This window comes from Acomys russatus, chromosome 29 (assembly GCF_903995435.1).
Source record: "Acomys russatus chromosome 29, mAcoRus1.1, whole genome shotgun sequence".
Lineage (NCBI taxonomy): Eukaryota > Metazoa > Chordata > Mammalia > Rodentia > Muridae > Acomys > Acomys russatus.
Window position 1 is genome coordinate 1664 of NC_067165.1, and position 21115 is coordinate 22778.

The following is a 21115-nucleotide window of genomic DNA, read 5'->3' on the forward strand; positions in this document are numbered from 1 at the left end:
CAGGGATTGAACTCAGGTCATCAGGCTTGTTGGCAAGCACCTTTACCTGCTGAGCCATCTCACTTGTCCCCTCCTTTTTCTTTAACACTTATTTATTTACTCTCTCTCTCTCTCTCTCTCTCTCTCTCTCTCTCTCTCTCTCTCTGTGTGTGCACGCAAGTGCGTGCGTGCCCATACATGCACATTCAATTTTAATATCCTGGAGGAAATGAATTATTGTGCAAGCATGTGATAACTTCACTTAGTCCTGTTGCCTGTCACTTGGAAAGACCATTTGTAAAACTAGTTCGAATGAATAAACTCCACGTTGAGAAGCTATGCAGCTGAGAGCAGGGTTCCCAAGGCTCAGAGGGCTCTCCATAGCATCAGCCAGCTTCGCAGTGGACTTATTTGGTTTTGGCAGGGTAACCGGGGATGTGGGAACCTCTTTCCTGTCATATGGACAGCTCACATGATGGTTTCTGTTTCCATCTGAATACCCGCCTTTCTCTCTTTGTTACAGATGTCATGTACTTTCCACCCAAAATCCTGACAAGCGTTGGCTCGAATGCTTCCTTTCATTGCATCTACAAAGATCAAAACCAAATTATTTCCTCAAAGCAGATAGTTTGGTGGATGAATCTGGCTGAGAAAATCCCTGAAACGCAGTATAGCGTTGTGGGTGACCACGTTAGCAAAGTTACGTTCTCCAACTTGAAAGCCACCCGACCTCGCGGGAAGTTTGCCTATGACGCAGTGTACTGCTGCAGTGAGCAGGAGTGCCACCACCGCTACGCCGAACTGTATGTGATCGGTAAGAATCCCAGGGCCTCGTTCATTCTGTCCCATAAGGTCACTTGTCACCATGGACTGTGCTAGAGTCCTATTAAAGATGTAAGGAAAATGTTTTTTTTCATGATCTTTGGTGTTTTTACTTTATATTAATATTTTAATGTGTTTTAAATAGATGTCAATATCAATATATCATGTGAAACTGATGGGTACTTAACTAAAATGACTTGCAGATGGTCACCCAGCACAATCCAATCACTCGTGGGAAGTACTGTGCAGTTGCGGTATCACAGGTATGTGTTATATTGGTTTCTTTGTTTTTCTCGGCCCATGGCACAGTTACATTTTCTGTTAATAGATTACTACGGCAGAAATCTGGCACATTTTTCTCTCTGTGCAGCAGTTTGAATATAATTCGTTAGAAAATTGTGAGGGGTTACATAATTGTAATCTTTCAAAAACATTCACACCGAAGGCTTTTTAAAAAAATGTATTTTGTTTTAAAGTCATATTATCATGTCTGCCAGGCAATTTCCTGGAATTACCTTTTGACTCTTGAGTGACATGAAGGAGAGGCAAGGGTGTTATTTCATACACAGTGTAGTTTGACTCAGAGAACGGGTTCACGTTGGCTGAGCAGAATTTTAGGTTTCATATCACTCAACTAAAGGTCAGTGATTTAGAAGAAGGAGTCAGAGGAGAAGATTCCACAAGATGCGATTGCTTTTTTTTTTTTTTTAGAATGAAGTGAACTACATTAGAAAGCATGCAGTAGTTAATAGAGGTAATTGGTTCTTTTAAGAGAATTTTGTGCTTATTTATTTTCACCCCTCTTTGTTTAAAAAGAATTTAAGCCATCTCCATATTGTATTCCCCTTTTCCTACACGAATGTCTTAACCATGTCTCGCTGGTGGGAAGGTACAAACATCCTTGTTTGTAAAGCCTCCCATGGTAGTTGTCCAGTGTGCTTACTGCACTATACTCTGTGCTCTGATATTTAAATCTGTATTGAAAATGTTCAGTTTGTACAAGGTGTCCATTGTTCTCAAAATCTAAAATAACTCAGAAAATATCTCCCTTCTCTCAAACCTTGTTATCTGAACTCTGTGCCTCTTGTTCTGAGTCAAACCCCTCTGCAGTATTCGAAGGAAACTGGCAATTTCTACATCTCTTAAATGTGAAAAATTGTTGCCTTTATCCTGTATGCTATGAATATCTTTAAGCCGACTGAAAGTTCATGATAGGCGGTTTTAGTATATATGTCTTCCCATGCATTTTCACATGCAAACAAATGTCTGCAGAAACCCATTTCTAAGCCGCACAGCTCCCTTAGCGTCTGGATCCGCAGGGTGGCCATGTAACCAACTATAAATGTGTAATGAGATTTTGAGCCTCCCAAGTGTTAATTTTCTTGCCTGTAAATGGTAGGACTCACATGGTTTTCAGGTGAAACTAATGACATGTCATTTCATTGTAATTGAAGAGTACAACTCCTCTAGGAAGCCTTATCTTGGGGCAGTCAATAAACGGTAACTGCTGTGATGACGATGACGCTCATCTTCCCAAGTCAGACCTTCGCCACTGTGTTTCTGCACTACTGTTTTGCTACCCACTAGTGATTACACTTCCCTCAGTTGTTGCTTTCTCTCAGCATTATTATCTACACACACGCACTGATAATCTTGAGGGGAAAATATTGCAAAGATGGTAAATGAGAAAAGACTTTAGTGTTTCCATTTTCTGTTTCCTTCTCAGTTTCGTCTCTGTGGAGTGTAGTCAGAGCTTTAGTCACTTAAACACCATTTCAGAGCAAATAGCGACAGAAGGACTGTGTCTTCAAGAAATGTATGGTGTGCTGTGAGGATGTAGGTTGATTAAGACTCCGAATGTATGAAAAAATCATTTCTGAGAAAAATGAATAATGTATTTCCCACCATTCATGTATGGAGCAGGGTTTGGTATTATTTTCATCACATCAGTTTGGACTGGGAAGTCTTAGAGAACTGCCCGTCAGGCCAAACATCACCATCAGTTGCATTCCTGATTTCTGTTGGAAGTTAACTCACTGGGTAAAGCAAGAACCTGCTCTCCATCCACCCCAGGAGTCCCCCTCAATTCTAATTTTGATCCTTATTTCAACAATCATGTCACCAATTCCGGCCTCTAGCATAGGAGTTCCCAACCCTTTGACTAACCTCTAGTTCCAAAAATATTGACGTTGTGATTCTTTACAGTAGCAAAATTAAAGTTATAAAGTAGCAATGAAAATAATTATGTGGTTGGGGTCACCACAACATGGGGAACTGTATTAAAAGGCTGCGGCATTAGGAGAGTTGAGAGCCGTTGGCCTAGCGTAACCACACAGTCCTGCAGGTCTGTTCATAACTTAGTTCTTGCTCACTCTTCTGACTTCCCGCACTACGCATTGCTCCTGTGGTGCTTTTGTGGAGTTACAGTTTGTGGAAAGACTAAGACCCAGATAAAGCTGGGAGAGCACGGGTGCCTTCCTAGTCCCGACATCAATCTGTACACAGAGAAAATGATCATGAAAACAAATAAATAATACTTCTAAAATGTCTTCTTCCTCTTATCAATACTGTATGTTAACTGGCTATTTTTTTAAAAAAATATCTTTAAGGAGCAGCCTGTACTGTTCTGATAGTCCCTCTATTCATCCTACGTCTGAGCCCAAACACTGCATCTTGCAGAGGGATGGCTTCTATGAGTGTGTTTTCCAGCCGATCTTCCTATTATCTGGCTATACAATGTGGATCAGGATCAACCACTCTTTAGGTTTGCTTGACTCTCCACCGACATGCGTCCTTCCTGACTCCGTAGGTATGTCAGACTGCATTGTGTATTTTCCTTAGATTTGGATGTCATTTTCTAACCACACTAGATTTTGGAGAAAAAAATGTTTCTGTTTATAAAGAAATTTACAAGATGATTGGCCTTAGAAGCTTCCTAGTTTTGAGGGTTTTGTTTTGTTTTGTTTTTTTTTTTTTTTTACCATTTTGAGCTTATTTTTATATTATTTGCAGCATGTTTGTTTATAAATGTGGATAATAGATTCATAATAGTTGGACATTTCCATATAGCACTTGATGAGTTGTGTGACTGCAATTTTATGAGTTTTTTTTAAATATAAAATGTCAAATATCCCTGCAGCGAAGTTCTGAAAGCATTTGCTATTTTTAATCTGAAAGTTTTGTTTGGATAGTCTGAAGGCTTTGTAATCTGAGTAGCCATACTTTAAGGCCTTTAATTGGCCAGGCTAGGTAGAGACATTTAAAAAGATCCAAAGGAAGTGAAGAAACTTGGCAAAAGATAGTGAGATCTATAGTGATATTGACAAATTTTCAAAAAGTACATTGAGATTAAAGTATTCAAAGAGCCTTTGAGACATTGGATGTATTCTTCCAAAGTCAATGTGGAATGTTCGAGAAATAAACCTTTTCTGATCACTTTTTTTGTTGCTATACATTGTTTTGTTAGGAAATTATGCCCAAAACAGTATATTTTTTTCAATTAACCAGTACACATTCGAAGTAGAATCCATATTGTGTTAAATATAGGATAAATTTACTTTAACTATTAGATCTGTTTTTGATATACATGTCCAATGAATTGATTATCTTTTCCTTTGCACAATTCCACTGTGGTTTTTTTTTTTTTACCGCAATTGGTGCATTTCCTATAACTCAGTATTTCAGCATAATAAAGGTCCATGAACACATTCACACACAACATGGAGTCGACAACATGCTATCTGGATAACACTGAGTGTTCTGCTTCCCAGGACTAAAGCAAAGAGTTTAAGTCAGGCTCATCTTGCCTTAGGAAGAGAGGAATGTGGAAATTAGGCTTCGGGGGTGGGGTGGGGTGGGGTAAATCTCATGTATTCCAGGCTTTTAAAACTTGGATTAGGCACAAAAACATTTTATATCACCCATTAGCTGTGTGTAGCTCTCCATACTGCCCATGTGTGCGTCACTGTGGTCAGAGCGTACACTCCTGCTGGGCGTGCTTGAGGTGTTTTGTCCGGAATGTTCTACAGTACTAGTTTTGGTGTCTTAAGTGAACAACGAGCACTGGCCAAACAAGAGACTACACTTTTTACACAGTGGTTGTTGTTAGAAGTGGCACTTGGAAGAAGAGAGTGATGCTAAGCACTTACATTGTGCAATCCTTGTTCCCTATGAATCAACAGTGCCCTGATTTACAGCACTTAATGGAATCAACAGGTTGAGGGGGTAGACCGGGAATATCTACAGAGGTTTGTCCTAATTTCCCCTATACAATGCCTGTACATGGCCCTAACTGTGGTTTCTCAATTTATGGGCTTTATTCCTCTCAGCCACTAGAGTTGTGTACCTCTTATTCCAGTCAAGGGCCATCCATCGCTCTTTGGATAGTTGAGTGGCAGAGGTACCCATCAAAACAGGAAAGAAGAGGAGCATCCTGGGCCATCATCCTGGAGACCTTGGGCTCTACCTGGTGTTAACCTGTTAGATGCTGGCTCATGGCAGCTGTGGAGGGGAGCTGATGGGATCCGAGATAGGAAGGGATGCCCTTAGGAGAAAAGTTTCTTGCCAGCTGGTGTGAAAGTGTAGTACTTAAACATTTGACACGTTGCTATAGCAACTGAACCCATTGCTCCGTTCATGGGGTACTCCCCACAGTAGAGACAAGAGTTTAGAAAGGATGCTGCTTTAGAAACATGAAGTAGAAAGATGGTTAACATTGCTGTTTAAGTTACTGTTACATAATATCTATATTTTTTAATTTCTAGTAAAACCACTACCTCCTTCTAGTGTGAAAGCAGAAATTACCGTAAACATTGGCTTACTGAAAATATCTTGGGAAAAGCCAGTCTTTCCAGAGAATAACCTTCAGTTCCAGATTCGATATGGCTTAAGTGGAAAAGAAATGCAATGGAAGGTACTTTTTTACTTCAAAATGTTTTCTTCTCATCTAATCTCTCTCTCTCCCTCCCTGCCCCTCTCTCCACCTCAATTGAATTTTCTCTGTATAGCTCAGGCTAGCCTCAAAAATCGCTCCGTAGCTAAGACTGGCCTTGAACTTGTGAACCCTGCTGCTTTAGCCTCCCAAGTGCTGGGACTACTAAATGCTATTTAGTAGTGTTTTATGAGCATATGCTAGTCATAGTTAATACTGGGTTTCATTACGGTATATTTGATCATATTTACCCTTTCTTACCACCTCTTATCCCCTTACCACTGACTCCCCTCCTCTCCCTACCCAGTTGCTCTTCTGCATCTTTGGTAAACATCAGTGGCTATGCCAGTAAGGAGACTGTCTCATTGTCCCTCAGCAGCAGTAAAATCCCCATGGAGAAGAGGGGTCTTGAACCCTTTTTCTTCTGTGATTAACCTCACGCATATCTCGTGTAGATGATCACAACTGCTGAGAGTTAGACGTGGCATCTTACAGTGTTTTGGAGTCTCAATGCATTACATTATTCATAGAATATATATACAAGAAGTATACTCTCCTGTACTGTGTCAAAATTTAATCCTTATAAGGAACAAAAATGGCTTGATCCTAGCATTTCCCAAAGGATTCTTCATGGGACATTTCCCCAATGAACTGTCCTGTGAAAAAGAGATTGCGTGGTTAAACAGGCTCAAGAAACCCTGCTTTGTTTTACCTTTTTAGTGTAGTGATGTAGTTTATGACTTTAAAGGTTTACAGAAAGGCCTTCGTTGGAGAAACGTTTGCCGTATTTCATCCAATTTTCCACACTCATTTTTCCAGGGACTCACATTTTTTCTAAGGTCTTCTGATATCTTTCAGTAGCATGGGGCAGATTTTTTTTCTTTTAAATCACAACGTCGAGTGTGCATATGGGAAAGCTTATGTCACTTTTGCACCAGCGGCTTGCTAAGACTGGAAATACGAGAAACTGTGACTACCTCATTAGCACGGTCACCTCAGTTGCAGTGTATGTGAGTCTTATCCGTTTGGTTCTCTGGAGAAGGTCCCATCTGATCACCATGTTAGAATTCTTGTCTTTGTGGTAGAGAGAGGATCAGAGGACAAGGATTAGCAGTGCAGCAAGAGTGTGTTTGGAATTGACCTTGTCAATACAGCAAGTTGACCACAGGAGTGAGCAGATGTGGGAAGCAGCATTCCTTTGACTGGCCAAACTTCATGTGTTTCTGAAGTGGGAAAATACAATATTGCTCTATCTTAAGTTTGGAATAGTGTTAAGTTCTAAAGTAAAAGTGCATCAGGACCCATGGGAGGCACATGTGTTAACAGTGTGACTGCCTTTACAGATACATGATGTATTTGATGCAAAATCAAAGTCGGCCAGCCTGCCAGTGCCAGACCTGTGTGCAGTGTATGGCGCAGGTGCGCTGCAGGCGCTTGGATGGCCTCGGGTATTGGAGTAACTGGAGCAGCCCGGGCTATACGCTTATCATGGACGTAAAAGGTCTGTGGACATTTCTTACTGTTTCTTGAAAGCACGGGAATGGGTGCTTCACAAGTGACTGAACGCATCCCGTCCAAGGCCGCGCTCCAACTTGGGTCCCTTGTCATTCCGCAGTTCCTTTGCGAGGACCTGAGTTTTGGAGAATAATGGATGGCGATGTCACTAAGAAGGAGAGAAATGTCACCTTGCTCTGGAAGGTATTTCCTATTTCTGTTTTAGTGTATTCGAAAGTTATGTTTGTCTATGCTTTCCTTAGAACCCTGCTATTATTTATCTCACAGATGACCCTTTATTTAAAGCATGGGGAGGTGGGGTTGTTCAGGGCTGAGTGTCCAGAATATTGGCATCACCGGGTGCCTTTATCACTTTCTCAGTTCAATTATAATTGTGTCATTCCAGTTCTGGCAAAGTCTTGAACTCTTTGAGCTTCATATTTTCAACTGTATTAGGATAAGATTACTAAATGAAAATTAGTGTTACTTTAAGTTCACAATCTGGTTTCGATTGAATCCTGAACAATGTAAACATGGCCTTGGCCCTCAAAGTCTGATTTGGGAGTAAAATACACAAGGTAGGCAATGTTGTGTTTATTATATAAATGTGAAATCAATCTCAGTCCCCACGAGGAAGGAAGTTAGTGCAAGTTTTAAAATGCTTTATTGATCTATATAAAAATTGGGGTATATAAGAGCTTGCGTCCACTTAATTTTGTAATTCCAGTTACTATAACTTTGTTTACATGGTAGTACAACTTCTAAATTGGCTTTCATTTTGACCTTTTTACTTGAAAGTAACATTAAGAGTTGATGCTGATATTTGTTAGATATTGAGGGTTTCTGCAGAGAGGGATGAGCAGTGATATGGCTCAGAGTTTGGTAGGGTCAGCCAGGAACAGAATCTGAGAAACCTTATCTTTATCTCCTCATAGCTGTAATGACTGCCCCTGGCCCAGGCTACAGCTGACCTCCTCTCCTTCCTCACACTCCATTGTGCCCTTGAACAGAGCAGTGGCTCTTTTATCCAGGCAGTTCCCATGCTTTCCTTATGCCTCGGTCCTTATGTTTCCTCAGTGATGGTGCCTGGTGGGACTTTCTGTAATGACAAGAACAGTTTGTATGTGCATCGTCCAACATGGCGGCCACCTGTCACTTTATGGCTTTACTTGTGTCTCGAGTGATACAAAACCTAAATTTTCACTTTTTACTTAGTTGAATTAACTTATACTTAAATGGCCACAAGTGGCTGATAGTAGTCATATTGGACAGTAGAACAATGTATATTCCTCAGGGTTGATCTGAGAGTGTCTTTATTAGCCTGCTGTCTCTCAAAGTACTTGAATTCCTTTCCTTGGACGCATGCTCTTTTATTAGCTTGGTTTCTCCTTTGTGTTGCTTTGGTTTCCTAAGCTGAGTAGTATTTTAGTGATTATGGTCCCTGTGTCAGTCAAGGTTGCATCACTAGCAAAGCCTCTGTGATAAACAGCTTATAAGGAAGAAAGGCTTACCTTGGCTCAGGGTTCCAAAGCTCTGTGTTTTATTGGTGCCTTTACTTTGGGGCCATTATGGTGGGAGCACATGGCTAAAGAAACTGACACATACCCCTCCTAATGTCAGGGACATGAAAAAGAGAAAAGAGAAAGAGAAGGGTCCAACAGCCCTTCGAGGAGTTCCTCTAAAGACCTTACTCCTTTTCACTAGGGCCTAAGGTCTTCCCGACAGCATGGCAGGTTGGTGGTAAACATTTACCAAATGGCTTTGGGAGAGATAGTCAAAACCAAATCATATCAGTTCCCTAATCTAGGTTCTAACACTGGAGTGAAGTTTTCTAAGGGTGTGCAGGCTATGCAGTCAACATCTCACAGAGTCACAGGGTAAGAATACGTGCATTGAAAAACAAGTTCTGAACTTCTGGCAAGATGGCTCAGTGGATAAAGACACTTGTCACCAAACATCATAACCTGAGATTGGTCCCTGGAATCTACATGGTGGAAGAGCAGAAGTGACTTCCAAAAGGTGTGCTTTGGCCTCCACATGTGTGCCATGGTATTAACACACACACACACACACACACACACACACACACACACACACATATACACACACTCACACACACAATAAATGTTGCTTTTAAAAGTAACAATCTCTGACATTTTTACATATAAAAATTTTAAGATAGGTTTAGACTAATATAAAAATACCAAAGAACATAGAGAATTTCCTCAAATCCCCATATCCTATTTTCTTTACAAATAACATCTTGCATTAATATGATGCATTTGTTACAGTTAATTTAAAAATTCTGATGTCATTGTAATTAAAGTTCATAACTGATTCCAGCCAAGTTAGAATTTTGTATAATTTTTCCCAAATGTTCTGATGTTTGCTCATGATTAGATTGTCCTATGGGTTTGGGGTAGAAAGCACACATTTTTAAAGCAACATTTTGTCATGCTATATTAAGGCTACATACTACCCTAGGACAGCAGAGCTGACGTGAATCTTGCTCAGGTAGCTTTGAGAATGGTGTAGCCTCTTGCTGTATGGTGACTCCCTTTTTGTGTTGTACTTTTTGGAATGAAGTCACCATGACAAGCTGGTTGTGAGTAGAGAATCTAGAAAAAATGATTTAGAATTCTTTCTCATGGCAGATTCTATCTTGCATCACATTCATTTATCCAATTATTTGTGTCAGTGAGGAATGTGAGTATTTAGTTATGCATTGGGTTATACTCTAATATGGACTGAGTATTTTTTTTTTTTTAATGAAAATACTTTTAGAGGTTTTGGATTTTGGGATACTTGTACATTCTTTACAGTAATACATTTCTAATCAAACACCTGGAATTCAAACTGCTTCCAGATCTGAAACTTCTCAGGCATCATGTTAGCTCTTCAGGAGTCATGGGTTGCAGCAAGATTGGATGCCAGGGTTAGAGATGCCCACTTGTTTTCCCGGTTTTCCTGCCCCGGTCATCAGAGCCTCTTTGAATTGAGCCATGTCTCTGGCACACCTCCATCATTGGAGGTGTTAATTAAAACAAACAAACAAGCAAACAAACATTTTTAACATTCATGTATTTGTTGTTTGCTTAGTGTGTGCTGTGTAAACACTTGAGTACCCCTGACACAGGTATGGAGTCAGAGGACAATTTACAGACATTGGTTCTCTCTCTCTCTCTCTCTCTCTCTCTCTCTCTCTCTCTCTCTCTCTCTCTCAGAGTTGAGTTCTGATGATCAAACACAAGCCATCAAGTTTGGTGGCAAAGGCGTTTATACTAGCAGTCTTGCCAACCCTATTCTTAGTTTTTTAAGTGTTGATAAGTTGAACTTTATTAAAATAAATTCTGGCCCCATGAAATACTGTCAAGAGAATGAAAGGTTCATTGTGGCGAGGATGCTTCAGTTTCAACAGTAAGAAAACAAATAGCCCAACAAAAATATGGACACAGCATATAAAGTAAAACAACAATGAAATATGATTCCGTATAGATTAGAATGGTTAATTATTCTTAAAGATATTCCAAATTACTGGTTGAGAATACAGGACAGCAAGAAACTTGGTTTGTTGCTAGTGGAAATGCAAATGTGTGCAGCCACTGTGCAAGTTAAATGTAGCCTTGATGGAGCATCTTGCTCAAAGATGCTTCCCTGGGTGACTCGAAAACTTTCCCTATATGAAAACTTGCATATACGTTATTCAGACCACTGCCTTCATAATTATTATTCCAAAGAGACTCTTCTATAGAATGCTGAGGTGGTAGGCATATTTACCCAAACTCAAAACTTCGTAGGACAAAGGTTAAACCTTAAAGCACACAGATTAAAAAAAATTATCATAGACTGGAAGATTCCAGGGTGAAATACAGACTATGACTAGGGTATCTCTGTCACAAGTGTATGAAATTACCTCACTCAGGGTAGCAAAGAAAAAGGCCTAATTAGTCTTGGAAATGAATCTGGAGGGCGAAAGATGTGAGACACTACATAGATACTTCGGATTTGTACATTTCTTCTAGGGATGCAGTATATGTTTATTGTGGAATGGAAAAGTTAGGAAGGTGAATGGAGGTGAGCCCATTTTTCACTGCTCTCCTGGAAGGCTCCAAACCAGCAAGGGAGTCAGCCAGAATGATTCGTGTACTCATAGATTTGAATTACAGATCAGCTCATGCTAAGCTTAAAGAAACATTTAGAGATATGTGTATGTCCAGGGGCTTGTATACATGCATATACTCCTGAGTTTGTAAGCTAAGATGGCCTGAAAGGTAAGACAGTCTTGGAAAGGGGAATGTTTCTAACACTATTATCCAGTCAAGGAAATCAGGAATTGAGAGAAAAGTTTATTTTAGGCTTGGGGTGGGAAATGTAGAGGTGAGCCATGAACATCTTATGATAGCTTTGATTTTTTTTTACTTATGATTACAAAAATAAATATCAACACATAAAATGGCATGGATGTTTTTCAGATAAAATAAGACTAGTGCTTCTGTACAGCTTTTTTTTTTTTTTCTTATGGTGGTTCCTCACATCATGCCTCCACCCTGCCACCCATGAGGGTCTGCCACTGCAGGATACATGCATCTGTGTGAGTGTGTCTCTGTCACTTGTGACTTGGAGACACCTATTCTAGTCTTTTTTTTTTTTTTTTTTTAATAAAACTCAGCTTGTTGTAGTTTTCTAAGGGACTGGGCAGCATTCAGTTTTACCTGCAATATAGGTGGTTACTGAGAAATGAAGCCATGCTGGACTCTCCACAGTGGATGTGCAGCATTGGAGCTGCTATGTGTTTTATACAGGAGTCGTCCATAACATGGTATGATTTATACATACATACATACATACATACATACATACATACATACATACATAATATATAATAAAACTATGGGACCGAAATACGCAGGTCACATATGCTGCCCAGAAAAACTTCTGTTATTTGTTAACCTTCAAGGTTTCATTTGTTTTTTGTTATAAAAGATATTTTTTTTATTTATTATTTATACAGGATTCTGCCCACACACCAGAAGAGGGCACCAGATCTCACTGTAGATGGTTTTGAGCCACCATATGGCTGCTGGGAGTTGAACTCAGGACTGTTGGAAGAAAAGACTGAGTCAACTCTCCAGCCCCATTTTGTTTGTTTGTTTTTTTTCAAAAACTCTTCTTGCTCTGGACTGTCTTCTGAGCACATCCTGGGAGGAACAGTGGCAGATTTAATTTGTTTGGGTTCTCGAAATGGCAATAAACACCCGAACTTCCTGGTTTCTTTCTTCTGAGCAGAACCTTCCCCTGCTTGTTAGACGAGGAACCTTCCTATGTCAGTTTTTCTCTGTGACTACAGTGGAAACGCTTAGCATTTCCTGTGTGTTCTTAGTATTTCAAATGTCTTACTTGTGTTCTCACTTCATTATCTTGAAGGGATTTAGTCACTAGGTCTGAAGAAAACAAGAGGAAAATTTTTCCTTGTCTGCATGCCTTATACATACCTACTGTTTCTCAGTTCCCACTCTCTCGCTCCCCAAGCTCTCATTACTAGATTGAGCAGTGCCTGCCCCGGTCTAACTCCTGTTTCCTGGTGGGAATGTGTGTGTAAGACATCCATAAGCTCAGTTCATATGACCACAGTGGTCCGGGTGCTAATTAAGTTTTGTGTTTGCTGCAGCCCCTGATGAGCAATGCCTCACTGTGCAGCGTGAGGAGGTATGTGGTGCAGCACCATAATGCCCACAATGGGATGTGGTCAGAAGACGCAGGAAAGCAGACCAATCTCACTTTCCTGTGGGCAGAGCAAGCACACACGGTCACAGTTCTGCCATTAATTCCATTGGTGCTTCCCTTGCCAATTTCAACCTAACCTTCTCATGGCCCATGAGCAAAGGTAAGAGATGCCGAGGGGCGGCTGACCACCCAGTCATTTTTTTTATGTTGTCATGTCTTGTTCCTTTTTTATTTCAGCCCCACTATTAGACAGTGATGTGGCCTGCTTGCCACATCTTGTCCTATAGCCCTGCATCCACATCATTCTTGCCCCCCTCCCCTCCAACTCCTCCCATGAACCCCCTCCAAAATTCATAATCTCATATTTATTCTTTATTATGCACATAAACATAACTTACTGATCCTGTTCAGCTTTGCTCTTTTGTACATGTGCCCAGGGCTGACCAATTGGGATTAGTCAGTCTGTGAGGAAACTCGACCCTGAAGAAGACTGCCTCTTCCTCTCTCAGCAGACCCTGATCACCTATAGCTCTTCATCTAGGGTGCGTCCATGTGGAATTTCCCCTGTCAACACTGGCATGTCAACTAGCATTGTCATTTATATTGTTCTTATTCAGGCAACCATATTGTTTAGAGTTTATGTCCAGGGGACACTATTGACAGTATGTCCTCAGCTCCTACAGTACTTCCTTCTTCTATTCCATGGTTTTCCCCGGAGCCTTAGATGTGCAGGATGCCCTGCTAATGTATTAGTTGGGCTTGGATACCCCTTTTAGTATGTAACCTCTGCACAACCCTTCTTGTGTAAATTATCCTCTGAACAGTCTAAGATGCACCATTCATACTTCTCTCTTCTCCAGTGAGAAATAGATTGCCAACCAAAACCAATTATGTTCATCTGGTAGAACATATCTGAAACAGCAGTATTAGCAATAGAATGTTCTAGTGAATCTAATACTTAAACCATTTGGAATAAAAGGTGGGTCACTCTCTAAAAATTAGAATATAGAACATTTTATATTTAAATATAAGTATTTTGTTATATAAATATTCTATAACTACTCACTACATATTATGGTATACATTTTCATGAGGTATATTTTTAATACTTATATATGAAATACTGTGTATTTTAGCAGTAGCATGATAAGCTATATGGACTCAAATTAATTGCTGAGACATTGAAACTGTTGTGAACTTTGTGAGTAGTGAACACCTCACCTTCATTAATGTTGATATATTTGATTGTTCTGAGCATTGATACTTTCCATTTAAATGTCAGAGTATGTATGTAGAATTCAGAGTACAACTTGTGAGAGTTAGATTTCTCCTTCCCACATGCGTGTTCTAGGAAACATAATGCAGGTTGTCAGACTTGGTGCTGGTGCCTTTACCTGCTGGGACATCTTGCTGGCCCAAGAGTCACACAGAAAAGGAGCTTCTAATCTGGATTGTGTATCAAGAATACCATTTTAAATAGAAAACACTCACCTTCTGGCAACTTTACCAACCTGCTAACCTTTCCAAGAGTCACTTCTTTCATGAAGTTTCTAATTGCTTAAATATGTCATATTCCTTCTTTAAAGTTCAGGCCACATTCTAAAACTTTCAGAATCATTTATACTTTTCAATTAAAATTATCACCGTATGTCTTTGTCAATGTGTGCATGTTTCTGGGCATGCATACTACAGTGAGTGTGTGGAGGTCAGAGGACAACTTAATAGAGTTGATTTCATCTTCCACCTTTATGTGGGTCCTGGGGATTGAGGCAGGGTCTCATTGTGTAGCACTGGCTGGCCTGGAACCCACTGTGTAGACCAAGCTCACGGAGCTCTACTTGTCTCTCTGTTCTGTCAGTCCTGGGACAGAAGGCATTTGCCACCGTGCCTGGAGAGGAGTATGATTTTTGGAAACAAAGTGAACAGGCGCTTGATCTTGGATGGAGGGTAGAGAAGCCATCTTAGGAAAATAATGTCGATTGCAAACTAAATTTCCTCCCATAGGTTTGGGGTGGGGGAAGTCTCAGCTTCCAGCAGATGCACAGCTGGTCATGTTTTCATTGCTCAGGGGAAGAGGTAAAGTAAAACAAGGGTGGCTTCTGCATGGAGAAACACACTCAGCCAAGAGTGGGTTGAGATATGGCCCATGCGAGGGTCGTGTTGGCATCATAGGAATGGCCTCTTCATAGGTGGAAATGCACTGAGACCTTCAGAAGGGGCTCTGCCAAGGGGATTCTTTGAAAGAGTCACTCACCAGTGGGAGAGAAGAGCAGGGGAGAATTGGAGAGCATGATTAATAGACTTGTGTGGGATTGCAGCTGAGAACAATTTTGACCCTATCAAAACTCCACGTTTAGATCTGAGGCAGAATCCCTCTTCTTCTCCATGTCACAGACCCCTTGCGTTCTGCTTGTGTGATTTCCATGCTGTTTGTATAAATCCTCTGCCTCCTCTTCCTTCTCCGTTCACCTGCCATTTCTCAAGACCGTTAGCAGATTTTCATTTATCTTGAATTGAAAATAACCTCCTTTTCTTCCCCTCAGTGAGTGTTGTGCAGTCACTCAGTGCTTACCCGCTGAGCAGCAGTTGTGTGATCCTGTCCTGGACACTGTCCCCTGCTGATTACAATCTATTATACCTGGTTATCGAGTGGAGGAATCTTAATGAAGATGATGGAATGAAATGGCTTAGAATCCCTTTGAACGTCAAGAAGTATTATATCCATGGTATGTGTCCAGTACTTTTCCTGGCTTAGTATGGCACTATAGATGGCAATTCAGATAAGAAATTGGTTAATGACAACCTCAAAATGAGGGTGCCAAGAGCTACCAACTGAATTATAATCTGATTGCCCCATCAGAACATTTGCTGAATTTCTGTGAGCGTTTCTTTTATGTTTTATGCAGATGCAATCAGATGCCTTATATCTTCTCCCCAACCCTTTCTGTCAGAATATGTGATGATCGTGTAACCTTTTATAAGTGTATGTGAGGTATTTACTTAGTTGAGCTCATATTGATTCTGTCTTGCTTTTTAATGTCTTCTAAGGTCTAATGCCAGATTTCCCTCCACCTCAGTACCTCAATTATAATGCCATTAAGCAGTGAGGGGCTGGCTAGGTTAGAAGTCTGAGGACTCTGGACCTGCTGACCTAGGTCAGTGTTATCATTGCAAGAGCAGCCAGTTACTCTGAGAGGTAAAGCCAAGAGCAGTAACAGCTGCAGGCATCTAGAATTTGGCCTCAAGGTGAATTTATTTGCACAGTACAAGCAAGGAACCAAGGTCACTGTCACCGCTATAGCTGGTTACTCTATACTGTAAGCCAGAGGGATGACAGATGCAGGCTTCTCAGAGCCTTTTCTCTTATGGGCCGCAGGTCTTATATCATTATCATCTGCAGGAATCATTGCCAGATCTGTCTTGAACATTGCGCAGATCGTCTTTCTCCATGTATTGAGATGCTCAGATAACACCAGAGAACGTCTTTTTGAGTGATATCTGCAGGCTACTTTCTTTTTCGGTTTTTGTCCGAGACGGGTTCCTCTGTGTAGCTTTGGACTGCCCTGGACTCACGTTGTAGACCAGGCTGGCCTGGAACTCACAGAGATCCTCCTGCCTCTGCCTCCCTGAGTTCTGGGATTACAGGTGTGTGCCACTGCATCTGGCTTTGCAGGCTATTTTCAATGGGGAAAACGAAGAAAGCTGAACTCACTTAGGAAGAGAATCCTCCCTACTCTGAGGATGACAGGAGAAGGGAGAGCCTGTCCCTACTCCGATGTCCTGGAGTAGGAAACTCAGGAAAAAGGGAAACATGCCTTGAATTTGAACAAACTGGCTCATCCTGGCACATGCTCTTGGAAAACAGTTATTTGTTTCTAAGAGGTTTGAAAACTTATTTGAAAACCAATATCATTTCTAGCAAACTTGGAGTGTTTAGGTTATTTTTGAAATTCCTTTAGTCATCAAGTCAATCCTGAAATAGTGACTAGTGTTTCAATAGCATAGGCTGCAGTTTTCTATATAGATTTCATTCTTACTTAACATGAGCTATACTTTCTTTTCAGATAATTTTATTCCTATTGAGAAATATCAATTTAGCCTTTACCCAGTATTTATGGAAGGAGTTGGAAAACCAAAGATAATTAATGGTTTCACTGAAGGTAAAAATAAATGTATTTTCCTTTTTAAAAAGTATTTGTGTGTGGTGTGTGTGATACTGATGTTCTGCACATGTGCCTTACACTCAAGTACAGACCAGGGGACAACCCTTGGTACCCCACTCCTTCTACTGTAGGTTCCCGGGATTGAACATGGGTTGTTGGGCTTGCATTGCAAATGCTTTCCCTGATGAGGTGTCTGCCAGCCTTACTTTACTTGTTTTTCTCTATGTGCTTTCTGGTTTGTTGGCAGTTATGCTATCACTGGATTAATTTCTTCCTTATCGGATCATGGAAGAGCTGAGATTTTTACCTAGAGGTGTCATTGGGTTGTTCAAGGTATTTCTTTCTTTCTTTCTTTCTTTCTTTCTTTCTTTCTTTCTTTCTTTCTTTTTTTCTTTCTTTCCCTTTCTCACTCTTTCTCTCCCTTTCTTTCTTTTGTCTGAAAATTGATCATTAAATTCACCGAGCATGCTCTGTTTGGATTACTGTACTTACCCATGTTTTAATTTTTTATTACTTTTAAAGTTATTAAATCCAAGTAACTTAAATAAAGGATTTTCAAAAGAGAAACATTGTAGTTGCTTCTGAATAATATATATTACTCAACAAGTATTTGTTGAACATTGTTCTAAGGACTGCAGACCAAATGGTGAACATAAGTCTGTCTTTGTGGGATTTACGTCCCACTGCTATAAAGGAAGTGATGATCAGGGAATGTGTTACTTAGATACAGCACCAGGAGAAGGGCAAGGCCTTGAGGGCAGACACAGGAGATGAAGACGAAGTTATAACGTGGTGAGGAAAGGATGGAGGTGGTCCTTCTGTGGGCTCTTGTGCTTGATCAAAGCTTTGAGTATGGAAAGGAAAAATATTGCGAGATATGGTGCCACACCCTGAGGCCTTAAGCAGCAAGGACACCAGTGTGTCTGCATCTGAAAAGATGAATATTGGCAGATGCTGTCAACAGGGTCCGCAGGAGCAGAAAGTGAGTTCATCATGGCACCTTTAACTGGTGCTCAGACTCACAGAGTTAAAAAACGATTAAATGGAGAGGTCTTGCAAGTACATAATTCTAAATCAATGTTTTGCTAGATTTCAAGTATAATATTAGTCAAAACAACTATTAATGTGGACATAATGTATTTTTATTTCTCCTTTTAAAATACTTATTTTAGGTTTTACATATATGACCGCTTGCCTAAACATATGTCTGTGCAGCAAATGCATTCCTGACACCCCCCAAAGACCAGAGCCAGAGCCAGGGTATCCTGGACCTGGAGGTGGTTGTGAGCTGCCATGTGGGTGCTGGGAAGTGAACCACAGCTGGTGCTCTGAGCCTCTGAGCCACAATCTCGGCAGTTCCTATTTTCTTCTTTTTAAAGTTTCTCTGTGTTTGAAGGTAATATAGACATAGTGACATTAGCATATGTGTATGTTTCTGTGTGTTTTAAAAGTAATATAAACATGGTCAAATTAGAATGTGTGTTCTGTCCGTGATTTTACAGAATGGTCTCTGTAAGTGGCTGGTCATTTGACTCGCGTCTCTCTTTCAGGGGATAAGGACAAGCAGCGGAATGATGCAGGGCTGTATGTGATCGTACCCATAATTATTTCCTCCTGTGTCCTCCTGCTTGGAACACTGCTAATCTCACACCAGAGGTATTGCACTTGGTTAAGGGCCTGTGCCATAAAGAGTGTAACTTAAGTGTATTCAAAGTCAGATATGATATAAAGCCCAACTCATAATATTAACTAACATAATTGCGTTAAAAGTGCTCTTATATGTGTTCCATATGCAATTAGCATGACACAAAAGGAAAGGTTGTTTTCAGGAAATGACTTTCATCTTGATATAACAACGTACGTGTGACAGCAGAATTCAGCTTTACATTTCCCCCCCGTAGCTGGGTGCTGGTGGTGCACACTTTTAATCCCAACACTTGGGAGGCAGAAGCAGGTAGATCTTTGTGAGTTCAAGGCCAGCTTGGTTTACAGGACAGCCAGGGATACATAAAGCAACCCCGTCTCAAAAAACAAAAGACAACAACAACAATTCTGTGTATGCATTCAGGACTCAGCTGACTCGTAACAGAGAATCCCGCACAATGTGTTCTAAGGTTTGGTAACAGTGGCTTTTAGAGCTCTTCTGTCTGGACTGGAACTTTTAGTGAGATCATGAGCTGGTGCTTTAGTTGAATGGGTGGGCAGGGGTGGGAGTCAGAACCATGTCAAGTGGGCTTGTTTCTCATGTCCCATATGATGGCCATTTAAAATGTTTTCTAAGGAAAACTTATACAAGGGAGTTAGTTACTGAAGCATACAGCTTTCAGTAAGAGGAGGTTGGCTGTTCATTGCTGTTCATGGGCATTTAGTGAACACTTTATGGAATCAAATGTAAATATGGATGTGGCCCTACTGAGCTGAGCCAGTGGACCAGTGCTGATTCTGTATGTTAGCTGTCAATGTTTCTTCAGTCTGAATATTTCTGTAACCACAGTGCTGTATTTCTCCTTTGCAGAATGAAAAAGTTATTTTGGGAAGATGTTCCAAACCCCAAGAATTGTTCCTGGGCACAAGGACTTAATTTCCAAAAGGTCACTTTTTAAGTATTTTAACCCAGAATATCTAAGGCTGCACTTTAGATAACTTATGACTTCTAGATTTTTAAATATCTTTAAAAGGCTTTATTTTGCTCAACTCATTTTTAGGAAGTCTGTTCCTCATTTGTCCTTAGCAATAGCTGGCTGTAGGCATTTCATCAGAGGAGACAAAGTTCTGCCCCTTATCTCATGAGAGTTGACAGCACATCTTTCTTTCTTCTCACAATACATGAAAAATAAATACTACAACAGAAAGTAACATTACAGATGGAGAATAGATAGTTGACTCTTTTCTGTCAGTATAAGTGAGCTGTCTTTTTTTCCAAAAGGCTTAGAATAATATAAATTTCTACTATTTAATATCCACAATTACAAGTACAATGATATTTTTAGACACTATAATCTTCCTTCAGGACACAGAATAATAAAACTCACAGTGAAGCTGATTTGTAGGTGAAAGAAAGTGACCCTTGTGGCATTTAGAGGTCTTAGGTCTCAGTTATTGCTTTCTGTTGCAGCTTTACATATTTATACATTGTAGGCTATTGCTGCCTTTGTGTTAACCCTGGGCTCTTCTGTCACCAAAAGCAGAATTAAACAACAAAACAAAACAAAACAAACAAAGCTTACACTTGTTAGGTACATCATTTTAGAACCAGGATTAGCTTCCCCATTTGGAGCTTATCCTGATAGCAACTATTACAGATGCTGGCATGGCCCTTCAGGAGAAGTACATTTCCTCTTCTAGCCTGACAAAGATATATAAATATAAAAAAATGAAACAAAAATTGTGGGAAACATCTGGCTGGAAAGAGAAGAGAGAAAATAGAATGCTTTTAATAACTCTCTTCCATTTGTTTAAAATGCTGTTTGCAACTCACTAAACAAATCTCTCAATGTTCAAGTGGCATATGACTTGCAGCTTGTCCATTAATGAACAAGCACACACTCTTTGTACACACCACAAAGAGCTCAACTGGTTGAATCAGAGTCTTTGATCAGATGGAACAACACCCTGTTTTCAAAGGGACAGCTGTGCAGCTTTGCATTCAATCATTTGTTCTGTGGACTCTTTGCTTTTCCTAATGCTAGCATCTGATGCCTCAGCTGGGCTCTGCCACCCTCTAACCCTGGACTTCTTTTATTTCAGTAGTGTTCCCGATTTTTTTCAACTAACAAAATATTATTCTTTTCTCTTCCACGATGAGTCCACACGATAACATTTCCACATATGCATCATTCCTGTGTTTGTTCAGTAGGCATACAGTGAGTATCTATAGATAATGAGAGATCGCTGCTAAACTCTAGGTGAACAGATTTTTAAGATATCCTTTCTGTTTAAGAAATTAGAGTCAGGCTGAGAAGAGTGGCTAGGGCTAAGTTGAAAGCATAAGAACTTGTTTTTT

The 21115-nt window shown here is 40.3% G+C and overlaps 1 protein-coding gene across 1 annotated transcript in view; it reads left to right on the top strand.

Annotated features, from left to right (window-relative positions):
* Positions 1 to 399: 399 nt before the first annotated feature.
* Positions 400 to 21115, top strand: part of Lepr (leptin receptor) — a 35486-nt gene continuing 14770 nt past the window's right edge. Inside the window, 13 exon segments of the mRNA XM_051171685.1 lie at positions 400 to 793; positions 947 to 1064; positions 3411 to 3610; positions 5565 to 5713; positions 7075 to 7142; positions 7144 to 7232; positions 7347 to 7429; positions 12894 to 13038; positions 13041 to 13109; positions 15493 to 15675; positions 17014 to 17109; positions 18663 to 18768; positions 19628 to 19703. Of these exon segments, the coding sequence (XP_051027642.1) occupies positions 415 to 793; positions 947 to 1064; positions 3411 to 3610; positions 5565 to 5713; positions 7075 to 7142; positions 7144 to 7232; positions 7347 to 7429; positions 12894 to 13038; positions 13041 to 13109; positions 15493 to 15675; positions 17014 to 17109; positions 18663 to 18768; positions 19628 to 19703 (1761 nt within the window). The 5' untranslated portion in view covers positions 400 to 414.